Genomic DNA, 17,369 nt, shown 5'->3' on the forward strand with positions numbered 1-17,369 from the left:
CTATTTTTCTGCAGTCCAGAGGTTTTGCCCGTGTTGTATTTTAAGTCAGCTCCCTCTGTCATTCTGATCACTGAGGATCTTATTCAGAGATGGACGGAATTGCAGAGCCTCACACAAGCAGCTGTGCAAATCCGTCCATCTTAATGCACAAGCAGCAGGAGGTGTCAGACACTTTCTTGCTGCATTTGCGAGCACCATCGCAACTGGTTGCTCCTTACTGTAGGTCAGGCTGTGGGAACTAAAGCTTCCTGCAGCCTGACGGGTGCTGGTATCATTAGAGGCCAGGAATCTGTGTCCGCAGACACTGGCTTCATCTCTCCTGGAAAACGGGGGTGGCACGCCCCCATTTCTAGGAAAGGTGACAAGGCAGGCCCCCCAAACACCACAGCATGGCAATCATGCTGCGGCTTGGGTGGGGGGTCTTTGAGTGTAATCGCATGACCCATTTTTCGCATGCGCAGAACGGATCCTGCGCAGATGCAGACTCCTAACCATCGGAGATGTACGTTCAAATTTGTGAATGTTTTTCATAGGGCGCAGCAACTCTAACTAACATCTCTAATCTTATCTCACTGATTGGACACCAGGGGGTATATTTACTAGACTTCGGGTCTTTAGAAGTGGATTGTTGCCCATAGAAAGCAATTAGATTATATCTTTTATCTTCTAGATTAGTGGTTCTCAAACTCGGACCTCAGGATCCCACACAGTTCACGTTTTCCAGGTCACCCAGCAGGTGCACAGGTGTACTCATTACTCACTGACACATTTTAAAAGATCCACAGGTAGAGCTAATTATTTCACTTGTGATTCCGTGCAGGAAATGCAGTGTGTACACGATCAGACTGACAAACTGCACAGAACAAAATCTCCTCATACTTTAGGGAAATGTATTGCTCATATACAGTAGGACAGATAATTGTGCAGCAGTGTGTACCGGAAATCGGATATTATCGGATATTCTCTGGATCGATTCTGCTGTCAGGAAAAAAACAAATGTGGATCATTCCTCTTATTTTCCCGGCGTGTACCTACCTAGCAGTAGATGACGATCAGATAACATTTTATGACTAATTTATGCAGAAATCCAGGTAATTCCAAAGGGATCACACACATGCACACACCCACTCTTTGCCCTTTAATATCACAGCACACATAACAATAAAACTAGTCTCTATGGGGTCTATTTACTAAGCAGTGTTAGTAGGAGACAGAGTGAAAAGTGATAAGAAAGTGATAAGGTGCCAGCCAATCAGCTCCCAACTGTCATCTCACAGGCTGTGTTTGAAAAATGACAGTTGGGAGCTGATTGGCTGGCACCTTCTCACTTTTCACTCTGTCTCCTAACACTGCTTAGTAAATAGACCCCTTTATTACTTATGCGTTGGAACCTTCCCAGTTCCCCTTTACCCCCCTCATGTGTAGCAGTAAGCTAAAATCCAGCAAACACTGAGACTTCTACTATAATTATAAAAAAAGGTTTACATAGCAACATATACAGTATATTGACATTTTTCTTGCACACCTCTAATGCACTCATGACACATTAATTAGGTATTGAGCATCTACCGGTTTTTCAAATGTCAAATGATTACTTGAATGTTAAGTTCTAACATCCAGGTTCCTTACTCATTATAATGAATGCCTAAAATACCAATAAAAAAAAAAACATATCAGAATTTCAGATAATGGATACACACAGAATGATGGTTACACCTTATAATTATATTATCTGACATTATTACAGTTTTTCAGACGACAAAATAGGTGAACTTATCTAATGCATATTGTGCACTATACATTGTACAATGTACGCAGAACACATAGGAGCTGATTCAGAAATGAAAGCACGTCAGTTTTGTGGACTCATCTATGTATTTTCGCACCGTGCATTCTCCAGGCCCGAGCGTACAAAAAATGGGCGAAGCTAAGTTGTTTGCAACTGCGTCGTAGTTGCGACGGAAATGGTGGAACTGGTTCGTAATGGGACATTGGCATACAAGTTGAGTTTAGTAAGGCCATGTTGACAGAGTTGCAGGATATGCAGAATTGCGTGTTCGCGAAATACACCTGGTATCGGGTGGGTCTTTTGCACCAGGGATAGGGCTGTTACAGAGGTACATATAATTTGGTATAAGAACGAATATCTGTGTGTAGTTCCATGCATGGAATGCGGTAATACAAATGTGTCCTTATACACTTAGGGGTATAGTTACTAAAGTGAAAATTTTTAGAAGGGGAGATGTTGCCCATAGCAACCAATCAGATTCTAGCTTTTATCTTCTAGAAGGTGCTAGTCAAATGTTATGTAGAATCCGATTGGTTGCTATGGGCAACATCTCCATTTCTAAAAACTCTCACTTTAGTAAATATACCCCCTAGATACTTTGCACCATACTTGCACAAGACATCCGTGACTAAGATGCTCCGAGACGAGTAGCGTGCAGACTTTTCTTTAGATTTTGCGTCTTAGTGGCATCGCAGATGCAGCAAAATGCCACTGAGAGTGTACCGGAGGCGCTGGGCTGCGACTTTACACGCACAGAACTTGGTATAACATAAAAAGATGCAGATGAACCACAACGGAACTTGGCGAATGAATAAGACAGAGGGCGCTGATGTAAGAACCCCTTATACACAGATTCAGACTTGATCACACACAGATGTGCAAGTAAATAACAGTGGTCAGTGTATGCTTTCAATATAGTTTGGTTGTTTTAATTATGCAAATAAGATGCACGTTTTGAGTAAAAAAGGCGCTCAGCGCGCCAGCGTCGCACGGGACCTGGTGTGCCGAGAGGAGCTATTTATCGCAACGATAGCAACAATGTACGAGAACACAACTGTATTTGTGTCCAACTTGCGTTCAACCCCACAACGGCCCCTATAGTGCTCATTTATTATCAGTGCAATGAGTATCAAACTGCTGTAACCCGCAGCAACCAATCCTATGTTTGCTTTTTTGTTATGGGTTACAGCAGTATTTCTCAAACATGGTCATCATGCCCTCCTAGCAGTCCAGGTTTTAAGGATATCCATGCTTGAGGACAGGTGATTTAATTAGCACCTGAATTTGGCAATATGGGTATACGTCATTAAAAACCAAACATCATAAGGAGATATAGTAAAACAGAGGATGAGCGAAGAGATCATTATTACCTGTCGGATGGTAGATCGCTTGCAGCTGGGTGCTTTACTCCAGAGCCATTCTTATTAATGGAGTCTTGCCGTACGATCCCTTGTGACCGGCTCTTGTCTGAGGCTGGTGTTATTAAGTCCCCTGAGGGTCCCTGGTATTGGGATTGCTCTTGTAGCTTTGCCTTTTTCTCCTGAGGTGCTTCTTCGTTCTGGAGCCCCGGCTGGGCCTCTTCGCCGGCCTTCTGTGCTGTGTTTGACCCACTGTTGTAGAACCAGGCTCCTGATTTTGTGAGGATTTCTTGTTGTTTTCGGCACAAATTACATACCCACATTACCTGTATGCCAATGAGAGGAGACAGAAAGTTAATCAGGGAAATGTTGGTTTTCATCTGATATTGCGGCAGATTCCTGCAGTTCTGCCTGTGTCATGCAACAGAACATCTCAAATCACCGTGCTCAGCAGGCTCGCAAATGAAATGAGTTTGCATTATACAAAGGAACAGAAGGAGATCACTCTCCAGGTCTATTACTCCATTTTGCTACAGAAATCACATATTGAAGGTCCTACCACACATTTACTAATTTAACATCATACTAAGCGATAACTTCTAGCCACTGTAAAGTGCTTTAAAGATAATACAATATTTAAAAATCATACAATAGTCTGAAGCCAAATCCGAAACTTAGATGACTTTAACTTGACTTAATGTCTCTAAAGCTCCTTTCTGTAGTGTATAGCCAGTGCAGGATAATGGTTAGGTGATCTAGGCTCCGGTGGCCTCTGGGGACCCATTGGCCTGCCTCAGGGCTTTTTTCATATTATTATTATTATGACCCAGCTGAGGCAGTCACTTGTTCTGATCTGTAGTGACCTGGGGTCCTAATCTGAGCAATCCATATTTATCAGGGTTGGCCGTAACCTAAGGGAAATCGGCCCTGCCATTGTTGTGTAGCGACAGTCCTGTGAGGGTGGTGATTTTATTGACATATATACATAAATAATTAGTTTTCATGTGTAGTGGCAGGGGCTGCCCGTTTGTCTAGAGAAGGAATATTTGCAGGAAGGGATTGGAGGGGAGGAAGGAGCCAGCTAGGCCGTAACTAGGCGAATGTGAGCGGTGCCGCCGCAAACTGCACAGAGCCCTGTGGGTGGCACAGTTGCTACCCCAGGGCCCCTGCATCTGGCTATCAGGGTGCCTGGAACCGCACCTTGCACCCAGAATCGCTGCTGCAGTACCGCCTGGAACGTCATGCACACTGCAGCTTGTACAGCCACCTGAAGCACCCTGACGAAACTCTGGGCAGTGCTGTAATTCCCAGAACTGGTGGCTCCGACCTCTTGATGTGACATCATGCGCCCAGGGGGTGTGGCCGGCACAGGGTGCAATAAAGCCCTATTACAGCTCTGGGCCCCAGACCAGTTCTTGCCTAGCGCCCCATGGGGTCTTAAACCAGCTCTGTACACTGCCAGAGTCATCATTTAGTAAAAGTTACAAGAGGAAATGTAAAAGCCATGAATTTAATTAATCTCAGGTTGAAAAGCCCCATTAATCATGTGCACCCAAAAAGCGGATAATGTCTACCCTCTACAACCCACAAAAAAAAGTCCGACCTCTGTAGCAATGACCTTGTCACCTTTCTTACATGTCTTCACTGTTCCCTGCTTATACCTCTTTTCCACCAAAAACCCAGGTCCGACCTGGGTTTTTGGACATGGTTCCAACCCTGGTCAGACCCAGGTCAGACCCATTTACACTGCACCTTTGATCTGGGTTACTCCCAGGTCAGCCCTGTTCACACTGAACTCAGGTCTGCCCTGCTAAACCTGTGAGGTCATAAAAAGTGGGAGGTGAATGCTCCACAACCACCAATCCTCTCATTTTAGGCATGATCCAGGTCAGATAACCTGGGTTGCACCGTTTACACTGCACCATTACCTGGGTCCATCCTGGGTCCAACCCTGGTAGCTACCTGGGTTGGATTGCAGGGTCACTTGACCCAGGTTATTTTTCAGAGACCCTTTTACACTGAGCTGCGACCCGGGTAGACCCAGCAAAAACCCAGGTTTTTGCTCTGGTGTAAAAGGGGTATAAGTAAGGAACCAGAAACAGATTTTCCTCTATTGAATTTTATTGTAACCCCGAAGTTGCAATGTCAGATACAGCAAACATTCCAAAATGCTCTATTTCAATCAACGTTCTTTACCAGAAAATGTAAATGGTTTATGTTTAAATCATGAATATTTTATCTTTTTTGCATTTTAATGTTTCTCTATATAGAGCAATAAACTACTTTAATTGTAATAGGCAATTAAAAATAACATTTAATTATTTAACATTACAAACCAATGAGTTTTTAAACATTTAGCCTCTTAAAATATATATATATATATATATATATATATATATTTTTTTTTTTTAATGTGGAAATAAAAGCAGCACTTATAATTATAACTATAAAATGTATAAATAGTCAGTAGGTCTGGCTTAAAATGTATCTGCTAGACTGCAAATGTATGAGATGGAAATGCAATTTATTTTATAGCTATGTGCAGACTACATACAAAAGCATTTAATAACATTTAGCACAATAGGAACCATACAGCAACACAACCTGAATAATTTGTTTCCTACTGCTAAAGGTGCGTACACACGTAACGATTATTTTAACGATTTAACTATAACGACCGGGGGTGTCTTAAGAGATGAGGGGGCCCGTGTGCACTCCCCGTGAGGTGCTCCCTCCTCTCTTCCCGGTGGCCGGCAGCCGACTGACACGACTGGCCAGCCACAGGAGCATTAGTAGACTACGGGCAATAGAGTGTGCCCGGAGTCTACTGCGCATGCGCAGAACACCGGAAAAATGGCCGTGGCAGCCATTTTCCGGTGTTCTGAGCAGCGCTGACACCCGCCGCGGGACCACGGACAGGTAAGTTTAAAATAATATGGGTGCAGGGTGTGCGGTGCGGGGCCCCCCTGCACCATGTCAAGATAGCATTGGCTTTTGTGGAACTACAGAATCCCTCTGCCACTATATACATCTATTTAGCTGTGTATAAATGGAGAAAGTTGAGAAAACACCTTTCTTCGGTAAAAACACTAGAGATAATGCTTTTTGTTTCAACTTAATTAATAGCCCTTAAGAATAATACTAGACAAGGTTAAGAATAACAGTGAGAAAAGATTGCTGTATCCTATACTTGTGTGTACATTATATAAAGCATATGCTATGGATATTTAAAACTATGATGCAGTTTTGCTGATAAGGTGGGAAGAGGGGCCCATTAAACTCCGCAATTTGGAACAGTTCTTGTTTTGTTTTTTTTGTTTTTTTAACATCTTTGTAATCGCCTCGTCACCTGTCTCTAATCCAGAGCTTTACCATTTCATCCAAACAAGATTCTGAAAATATAACAAATATTGGCACCGACTGTATACAGATTGAGAATGTTTCGTTTGACTAACGGCGCTATCTGTCCATCTACAATAAGCAGGTCCCTCTATTCATTAACGGTGACAGCTGCACTCAATGCCTTGTGTTGCTGGCCCTTACTCATACTATGGGAGTGAGCGCAAGCAGAACGGCAGCAGACTGTCAGTGATTGACAGTCTGCTGTCCTTTGTGGGCAGGAAGGGGGCAGCGATGGCCTCTGTTTCCCAAAACAAAGGCGTGTCGCAGGGGACTTACTACTGGGGCATTACAGGGGGCTTACTACTGGGGGCATTACAGGGGGCTTACTACTGGGGCACTACAGGGGGCATTACATGGGGCTTACTACTGGGGGCACTACAGGGGGCTTGTTACAGGGGGCATTACAGGGTGCTTACTACTGGGGGCACTACAGGGGGCTTATTACAGGGGGCATACTACTGGGGGCACTACAGGGGGCTTACTACTGGGGGCACTAGAGGGGGCATTACAGGGGCCTTACTACTGGGGGCACTACAGGGGGCATTACAGGGGCCTTACTACTGGGGGCATTACAGGGGGCTTACTACTGGGGCACTACAGGGGCTTACTACAGGGGCATTACATGGGGCTTACTACTGGGGGCACTACAAGGGGCTTATTACAGGGGGCATTACAGGGTGCTTACTACTGGGGGCACTACAGGGGCATACTACTGGGGGCACTACAGGGGGCTTACTACTGGGGGCACTAGAGGGGGCATTACAGGGGTCTTACTACTGGGGGCACTACAGGGGCCTTATTACTGGGGGCATCATATGGGGGCACTACAGCGGCATTACTACTGGGGGCATCATATGGGGGCACTAAAGGGGCCTTACAGGGGCCTTACTACTGGGGGCACTGCATAGTGGGACCACTACTGGGGGCACTGCATAGTGGGACCACTACTGTGGAGGCACTTCATAGGGAGACCATTACTGGGGGGCACTACATAGGTGGGCACTGCACTGGGGGACCTCTACTGTGGACACTGCATAGGGGGACCACTACTGGGGGCATTGTATAAAAGGAACTGCATAGGGGGGAGGCGGCAGCTGGGCTGGCATAGGTGCTGGGGGGGTGGTAAGTTTTAATTATGGACTGGTAGAGGTGGTAACTTTTAATTTGGGGGCTGGGGGGCACCAACATTTATCTTGCCACCGGACACCTGGGATGAAGTTACGCCACTGACTGTACATCTACTGTATATAAGAAAGTTTGCATTCTAAACTTAGTGAGCCAATGTGTTATACACGAATGCTGCTTTTTTATTCTTTGTAGTCAAAAGACTTCAATTATTAGCGATGTGCCCACATTTTAGCAAGACTGCTGATTATTGGGTAGAAATGCCATTTGATAGGTTGCTTACATCACCAAGATAACCTCCTACACAAACATCAACATCAATTTCCCTGTCCGTCCTACGCAGCATTCAGAGCAGTAAATTAGTTTAGAAAGCACTTTGCATATTTCACAATGAAGCTGATCTTTTCTTGCAAGACTTTGACAAAGAAAAAAAAAACTGCTCTGCTCAGTGGGAATTCAGTGACAGCTGCCAAAGCCTGACAGTGAGATGAAGGATGCGACGTCTATAGCGAGCGTTAATCAGTCGTGCTCTTTCAATCCTCCCATTAAAGACTGACAATAGATAAGCATACAATTAAAATGACTTCACAGAAAGAAAGTGTACATATAATAAAATGAACATATAATAAAAACAGCAATAAGACAAAAACTATTTTGTAGAAACCCCCCCAAAAAAAGGGGGCATATTTCAACTTGGTTGGTGCTGGGTTTGGAAAGAGCTACTAAGTTCGTTGCACAGGATGATACTGGTGAGGAAAGGTAGCATTTTATCCTGGACAGGCATCGCCTGCTAATCTTGTGTTTCATATAGTACACAGGGCCTGATTCAGAGCTGAACGCTCTGACCAGAGCGCTCGCTCTGAATCAGGGCCCTCCTACCTTTTTTTGGAGCGTCCTTATGGACGCTCGCATAGCTGTGGGTTACCACCACAGCTATAGCGAGCGTCCATGATGATGGTCGCGATGGTCTTGACCATCGCGACCATCGGGCTTGCGACGGAGACCCTGTGGTAGGGTCTCGCTGCCGCAAGCCCTGGAGTGATTTTGGCTCTATCAGAGCCAAAATCACTCCCACTGACATCACTAGTGATGTCAGCGGGGCCGGCTTGAGATGGTAGGCGTTCCCATGGGAACGCCTCCGTCTGGCAGGCACGCCCACCAAAGGGGGCGTGCTGTCAATCAACATCGACAGCACGCCCCCTTTGGTGCGAGACCCGGAGCGATGGAGAGCCCGTCGCTCGCCGGGTCTCGCGCATGCGCACGACGGAGCTCCCTCCGTCGTGCGCATGCGCAGTGGGGGAACATCGACCCGCTTGCGTGCGTACTGCCGCTCACGAGCGGGTCTGAATGACCCCCACAGTTGCAAGAGTGAGCACACCATTTGTAATTCTGATGATGCTGGGTACACACGTAAAGATTTTCTGTCCAACCAGCCAACTAGTTGATTGGTTGGAATGAAAATCTGTTAAGTTATGAAAGCTAATGACAATCAGCATTTTGCTCCCAATCGCCGGAAAATGGAAAAAACTGTTGTTTGAACATTTTGTTTAGTTCAAACATTTAACAAACTTGTTTGACGACCATTTTCATCTGTTTTCTGGCATTTAGGAGCAAATTGCTGATCATCAGTTACTCCCATACGTTAACAGATTTTCATTCCAACCAATCAACTAGTTGGCCTAAAGCCGCATATACACGGGACAATTTTCCTGAACGGTATGAACGATAAAGATATCGTTCAACGATAAATCGTTCATATCGTTCATTTTTATGCAGTGAACGATCGACCAACGACCAACTATGCGCGTTCCCGCATGTACGATAACGATATCTATGGTCTTTCATGCATGCAGGCCAACTTGGACGATTTTGTAAAGATTTGCTTGTAAAAAGATACGTTCACTGAAATATCTATCATAGATATCTATCAGTGTGTACAACCAAAATCGTTTGCCCTGCACTACAGAAAGTTGGAGAGAAATCTATCAATGATTTCTACGGTTGTTCAAGTTGTACCGTGTGTATGCACCATAAGAGGGGAATTCAATTAGACGCAAAAACATTTTCGCATCCTTCGAACGAATGTGTCACTTTTCGCCAATGTCGCATATGTGGGTTTTTAGGCAATCCTACTACAAAAGACGCGATGCGGCAGTCGCCCGAAAAAAATACGGCAATAAGTTTGCATGAAAATGGGGAAATGTGCCTGTACCCCCGAAAAAGGTAAACTAACATTGGGCATTAGTTTAGAAGTGTATTATTTGGCAAAACTCAACGAGTTTGGGGTTTTTAAATTGTGCCAAATGGCTGTTATATGCATTTTTCTTAAAATTATAGAAAGCTATTTTTGGGGGGCAAAATAAATGCTGCGGTTAAATTAGAGGTACATAAAATGGGTGCAAGTATATTTTAGGGTACGTTTTAAAAAAAGTAAAAAATACACCTGCTGCAGCCACCTGCCTAATTAGTCATTAGGTGGGGTGTCCAAGGGATTCTGGGCCTGATTCAGAGCCGCTCGTAAGCGGCCGCTCGTTCGCACTGAGCGATGTTCGCACAACTGCACATGCGTACGGATTGTAATACGCATGTGCGAACCAGTCAGTGCGGCCGAAAATCGTTTGTTCGCAAAATGGCGAATGCCTGCTATTTTGAGTGACAGGAGGAGGCGTATGTGGGTGGTAACAGGGGAAGGTGCTTGAAAACGGGGAGTGGAAATCCGATCGCAGGCGTGCTTAAAGGTCAAAACAGGCGTTTTATGGGTGTGCATAATTAATACAGCAGCGTCATTGACCACGTCACTTGTTTTTTTTTTAGTCAGAACTACTCGCAAAATAGCGGTTGAAATAACCAACCACAAGAATAGCGAGCAGTTCATACGCTGTTCGATGTACTCGATTAATCTAATAAATAGCGGACATGATGTAGGATGCGAGCGGCCAGGGGGCGTTTTTTTCAAAATTTCGACCGCAAGTTTTGCTCGCTCGTTCAGACTTAGAGGCGTGAACAGACCGCAAAGTGCGAACGGTTCATTTGAATAGCCACCCCTTTTTTTAAACGAGCGACCGCAAATAGCGAGCGGCTCTGAATCAGGCCCTCTGACCAAGGGCCTGATTAAAAGGCGCACGCTGTTTGCATGCGCTTACTCTGAATCAGGGCGTCCCTATTTTTTTTTTTTCCGGCCTCCAGGCCGCTCGCACAGCTGTGGGTGACCACCCACAGCTTGTGCGAGCGGCCTGGCGATGGTCACGATTATCGCGACCATTGGGCTTGCGGCGAGACCCTGAGGGTCTCGACTCCCACAAGCCCAAGTGGACTTCCTACTCTAATAGAGCAGGAAGTCCACTACTAACATCACGAGTGATGTCAGTAGGGCCACCCACAAACGCAGGCGTCCATAAGGGAACGCCTGCGTTTGTGCAGCCACCCCCCTCCCCACCTACAAAACGGGGCGAGCTGTCAATCAACATCGACAGCCGCCCCGTCTTGTAGTGAGCCCTGGAGCTGCCGTCTCTTGCTGGGGCTCGCGCATGCGTTCACCGGAGGTGGCACATGCGCAAGGGCCAAACATAGACCCACTTGCGAGCGCTATGCGCTCGCGAGCGGGTCTGAATCAGGCCCCAAGTACCCACATTTTTAGCCCAAAATAGGGGTTTTGCACATTTTTTTCACATGCTCTGAGATTGTGAAAACAGTTTGGTGCTTTTAGCTGCACAAAATTGACGTGCCTTAACGCGGCTTTTCGCGGCCAATTGAATCCAGCCCTAAGTTTCTTCGAATCTCTAGGTGAAAGAAGTTAACACAATCTCTACAGGATACAAACTTAGACTTGGGGCCGTATTCAATTAGAAGCGAAAAGCCGAGATCCGTGAAAAAGTATCACCGATTGCGACTTTTCACCTGTCGTAAACTTATCTCCGTATTCAATTCCATCCGCTTTTTGCGTACGCGGAAAATCAATGCAATGTAATAGGCGAAAAAGATTCGCCTCTGAATAGCGGGAGAAAAGAAGGGCAATTTTTTTATTTTGGGGTGCAAAGGTGGGGAAACCACTCAGAACCCTTAGGACAGCCCCCAAAGGACAACTGCATCAAAAAGTTCCTGGAAAAAAACTTAAGAACACCCCAAAAAAGTACTTTGAATTTTGGGCGAAAAAGCAAAGTGGGGGGACAAGTTCACAAACTAGCGAAATAGGGTTAAGGGGGTGCTCTAAGAAGGGGTCAAGTGTTTTTGGGATTGCAGGTGCTTTTATAAGGGAGGAATTTCACTAATCAGGCATACTACATTGATCCCCAATGTTTCTGCATCTTTTTGGGGGCTTCCCCGATTCTGACACCACTTTTCGCCTGTTCTGACTTCACGTGCTGCCGTCTTCTCGTCTTTTGGAATTGAATAGGGTGAATCGCGTGTACGAGCACAATAAGTTTCCGCTGCTAAAATACGCGATGTGGGTGAAAAGTACGGCATGCGAAACTTTATCGCAGGTGCGAATCTAATTGAATACCGCCCTTGGCATTTCCGCACATTTTGGTGCACCATTAGCACTTGCTGAATTTAACAGACTGCAAAAAAACAAAAACAACCAGTGAATGTGGCATTTGTATTTAATAACACTGCCCCAGGCAGATTTCAGAGCTCCCAAACATTTAGGGCAGATTCAAATAATTGTGGAAGCCGCCAGGACTTGTACATTAAGGGCCTGATTTGGAGATGTACGGTAATGCAATCGCAGCTCATATCCGTCCAATGTCGCACTACTGCGTAAACATCGGTTCCATCAACACGCAGCCACGCAGCGTGTACGGCAAGTCTGACCAGCCGCAAACACTGCCGCTCTACTCTCACTCAGAGGGCTCTCATGCTGCGAATGCAATCCGTAATGTATGCACGCCCATGGAACGGCGTTTAAATGGTCAGACAAGTCTGCGTACACCTAACCACCCCCGTTACCATACCCAAACGCTGACCACATGACACTCACTTTGCGAATGGATCCTCTGTGCGCACGTAATCGCAAAGCAACCACAGTGCACGCGCAGTGAGGCTTATACGCATGCGCTATAGCAAACAATCGCTCTATCTGCGTGAATATGGCCATTGCATCCGTCTTTGAATCAGGCCCTAACTTCAGAAGACTGATTCTGTTTCCAGCCTATGGAGGTATGAGCAGAATCAGCCTAATGCAATAGGCACAAAAATGCGTATAGTGAGCTGCTGATGGCAGCTGGCGTTGAACTGAGCAGCCTGCCCCTTACAGAGGCTTTCTATTATTGCATTATTCCTTGCAGTACTCCACTAGCTAAGAAATATCCCTAGGTCTTTTTGCATGGATCCACAGGGCTGGTGCAAGTTTCAATAGTGCAACCGATGGTGGCATCTAAAGACGCAACAGGTGACATAACAGTGTCTATGGACACAGAAAGTGGGCATCTCAGTCCGTGCGCATTCATAATTTCATATGCACTGATGTACACCGGAGAAGGACGTTTTAGCAGCATTACATAAAGACATAGGGCCTGATTCAGCAAAGATGGCAGTAGCAAAGACGCACGCAATCGGTCGATTAATTTGTATTGCACATGCGTATGCATCGCGGTATGTGTGCACGAACTAGTAATTGTGATGGGAAATGCGTTTGTAGAAGCCACGAAGACCCCGAGCACGTTGATTGACAGGAAATGCCGTTTGTGGGTGGTGACTGGGGGGGGGGGGTTTGGCGAATGCAGGCATGCCAGTGCGTTGCTGGGGCGTGCATAAGTTATCCACTGCAATACCATGCGCAGCCTGAAGGCTCACAGCGTGCACTGAAGTTAGCAATTCCTGAGTGAGATCTGACCTGCCTTAAATGTGCGTATGGGTCCGATGTTACGTGATGTTACCGATTGTTTTGCTATATTGCCCAAGTATATGGCTGTATACGGATCCCTAGCCACTCCCCTCCTCCATTTTGTAATGAGAGATGACTCCCCTATTCACATGCCAGCAGATTCATCGTAATGTGCACAACTGATCGCTCGTTTATGATTTGTAATCGTGAAACGAAGCATCGGATCGTATAATCGTATGAGAAATCGTACACCATTTGAACACATCGTATGTAAAATTTCAAGGGAAATCTTATAAGACATGTTGTACGTCTTTTTATCACATCGTGTATGGTCTGCATAAGAATCGAGTCTGATCGAGTTTTTTATTTTTTATTAACTTTATTAACTTGATTAGCATCGACGAAACTCCGGTGTTTTGATGCTTCTGAAACTTACAAATTTACTAAGAAGTGAGTTTAGCTGCCTGTGACAGAGTTGGTCGATGGTGAAGCAGATCGAGATTTCTCCCCTGAGTAGCAAGTTTAGATAGAGATTACTCTCCCGAGATTGCAGTGTCTTCTCTCTGCCTAACTCTCCCAAACAAGCAGCCTGCACATATCAGTGACATATGTGAAGGCTGCTTGTGTGTTGTACATGTAAAATAAAGGTTAATATATATTTTTTAAATTACGTAGGGTACCCCCCCCCAAAGTATAACCAGCCCTGGGCTGCTCAGCCAGTCTTGGTTCCTAAACATACGAGGTAAAAAAACGAGAAGGGTCACCCTGTATTTTAGGAACCAGCACTGGGCTGCTGAGCCTGTCCTGTTTTTAAAAATGGGGGGGGGATTGCGTAGGGGTCCCCCTATTTTTAAAACCAGTAATGGACTCAAATCCATCCGGGGTGTAATGCCACAGCTAGGGGACCCTATCACCGGGTCACCCCAGCCAAAGCATTATCACCCCAAGCCGATCAGCCCAAGCCGGGGATCTCAGGGGAGGTGGGGACCCCTCAATAAAGTCTGAAGCCTGGGGCTCTTCCCCGCACCCGTGGGCTGTGGGTACAGGTGTAATGGTAGTGTAAATAGGCACATATACTACTGTTCTCTCCAGGAGTAAAACCCAGACACATATACTACGGCCCCCCGCTAGGTGTAACCCAGGCACTTACAGTGCATGCGGAAAGTATTCACAGCGCTTCACTTTTTCCACATTTTGTTATGTTACAGCCTTATTCCAAAATGGAATAAATTCATTTTTGTCCTCAAAATTCTACACATAATGACAACGTGTAAAAAGTTTTTTTGACATTTTTCAAATTTAATTATAATAAATCACATGTACATAAGTATTCACAGACTTTGCCATGTAGCTCAAAATTGAGCTCAGGTGCATCCTGTTTCCACTTATCATCCTTGAGATGTTCCTACAGCTTAATTGGAGTCTACCTGTGGTAAATTCAGTTGTTTGGACATGATTTTGAAAGGCATACGCCTGTCTATATAAGGTCCCACACTTGACAGTGCATGTCAGAGCACAAACAAAGCATGAAGTCCAAGGAATTGTCTGTAGACCTCAGAGACAGGATTGTCTCGAGGCACAAATCTGGGTAAGGGTACAGAAAAATATCTGCTGCTTTGAAGGTCCCAATGAGCACAGTGGCCTCCATCATCCGTAAATGGAAGAAGTTCGGAACCACCAGCACTCTTCCTAGAGTTGGCCGGCCATCTAAAATGAGCGATCGTGGGAGAACGGCCCTAGTCAGGGAGGTGACCAAGAACCCAATGGTCACTCTGTCAGAGCTACAGCATTCCTCTGAGGAGAGAGGAGAACCTTCCAGAAGGACAACCATCTCTGCAGCAATCCACCAATCAGGCCTATATGGTAGAATGGCCAGACGGAAGCCACTCCTTAGTAAAAAGCACATGGCAGCCCGCCTGGAGCTTGTAAAAATGCACCTGAAGGACTTTCAGACCATGAGAAATAAAATTCTCTGGTCTGATGAGACAAAGATTGAACTCTTTGGCATCAATGCAAGGCGTTATGTTTGGAGGAAACAAGGCACCGCTCATCAGCAGGCCAATACCATCCTTACAGTGAAGCATGGTGGTGGCAGCATCATGCTGTGGGGATGTTTTTTAGCGGCAGGAACTAAGAGACTAGTCAGGATAGAGGGAAAGATGAAAGAAGCAATGTACAGAGACATTCTGGATGAAAACCTGCTCCAGTGTGCTCTTGGCCTCAGACTGGGGCGACGGTTCATCTTTCAGCAAGACAACGACCCTAAGCACACAGCCAAGATATCAAAGTAGTGGCTTCAGGACAACTCTGTCAATGTCCTTGAGTGGCACAGCCAGAGCCCAGACTTGAATCCGATTGAACATCTCTGGAGAGATCTGAAAATGGCTGTGCACCGGCGCTTTCCATCCAACCTGATGGAGCTTGAGAGGTGCTGCAAAGAGGAATGGGCTAAAGTGCCCAAAGATAGGTGTGCCAAGCTTGTGACATCACATTCAAAAAGACTTGAGGCTGTAATTGCTGCCAAAGGTGCATCAACAAAGTATTGACCAAAAGCTGTGAATACTTATGTACATGTGATTTCTTAGTTTGTTTTCTTGTTTTTTTCAAATTTGCAAAAATCTAAGAAATTTTTTTTTACACGTTGTCATTATGAGATATTGGGCTTTATTCAGAGGCGGCTGTACGGTCTACGACCGCACGGCCGCCTCGATGTTTGTCTAGTGCGCATGCGCACGAGGGAGCCGGCTCCTTCGTGCGCATGCGTGAGACCCGCTACGACCGACAGCGCCGGTCGTAGCGGGTCTCTTTCCAGAGGGGGCGAGCTGTCGATGTTGATTGACAGCTCGCCCCGTTTGGAAGGCGGGCCGGGGGGGGTGGCAGCCCAAACGGAGGCGTTCCCATGGGAACACCTGCCGTTTGGGGGAGGCCCCACTGACATCACTAGTGATGTCAGTGGAGAGCTTCCGGCTCTGACAGAGGGCCTGATTCAGAGTCGGACGCTATTTGCGGTCGTTCGTTCAGAAAAAAGGGGTGGCTATTCAAATGAACCGTTGGCTCTTTGCGGTCTGTTCACGCCTCTAGGTCTGAACGAGCAAACAAAACTTGCGGTCGTTTTTTGGAAAACTACGCCCCCTGGCCGCTCGCATCCTACGTCATGTCCGCTATTTATTAGATTAATCGAGTACATCGACCAGCGTATGAACTGCTCGCTATTCTTGTGGTTGGTTTTTCCTACCGCAATCTTGCGAGCAGTTCTGACTATAAAATAACCCAGTGACGTGGTCAATGACGCTGCTGTATTAATTATGCACACCCATAAAACGCCCGTTTTGACCTTTAAGCACGCCTGCGTTCTGAATTCCACTCCCCGTTTTCAAGCACCTTCCCCTGTTACCACCCACATACGCCTCCTCCTGTCACTCAAAATAGCAGGCATTCGCTATTTAGCGAACAAACGATTTTCGGCCGCACTGACTGGTTCGCGCATGCGTATTACGATCCGTACGCCTGCTCAGTTGGGCAAACATCGCTCGAAACGAACGAGCGGCCGCTTACGAGCGGCTCTGAATCAGGCCCAGAGCCAGAAGCTCTCCGGGGCTTACGACAAGTGAGACCCTACCCTAGGGTCTCGTCGTAAGCCCCGATGGTCGCGATGGTCAATGACCATCGCGACCATCACCCTAGCGGTCGTTGGAGCTGTGGGTGTTAACCCACAGCCTAACGACCGAAACAGAGGCGGCCGGTCAGGATGCAAGCAGCCGCCCAGTTTCTGAGCGACCGCTGAGCTTGCATCCTCCGACCGCCTCTGAATGAGGGCCATTGTGTGTAGAATTTTGAGGACAAAATTAATTCCATTCTGGAATAAGGCTGT

The 17,369-nt window shown here is 46.2% G+C and overlaps 1 protein-coding gene across 11 annotated transcripts in view; it reads right to left on the bottom strand.

Moving 5' to 3' along the window:
• RIMS2 (regulating synaptic membrane exocytosis 2) overlaps window positions 1-17,369 on the bottom strand; it is an 801,312-nt gene that overhangs the window by 529,644 nt on the left and 254,299 nt on the right. For all 11 annotated transcript variants that reach the window (XM_088442657.1, XM_088442652.1, XM_088442648.1 and 8 more), the window contains exon 5: window positions 3,160-3,473. In XM_088442657.1, the coding sequence (XP_088298783.1) occupies window positions 3,160-3,473 (314 nt within the window). The remainder of the gene's footprint in view (window positions 1-3,159; window positions 3,474-17,369) is intronic.

The sequence above is a fragment of the Taudactylus pleione genome, unplaced genomic scaffold (genome assembly GCF_031769625.1).
Source record: "Taudactylus pleione unplaced genomic scaffold, aTauple2 ptg000314l, whole genome shotgun sequence".
Taxonomy (NCBI): domain Eukaryota; kingdom Metazoa; phylum Chordata; class Amphibia; order Anura; family Myobatrachidae; genus Taudactylus; species Taudactylus pleione.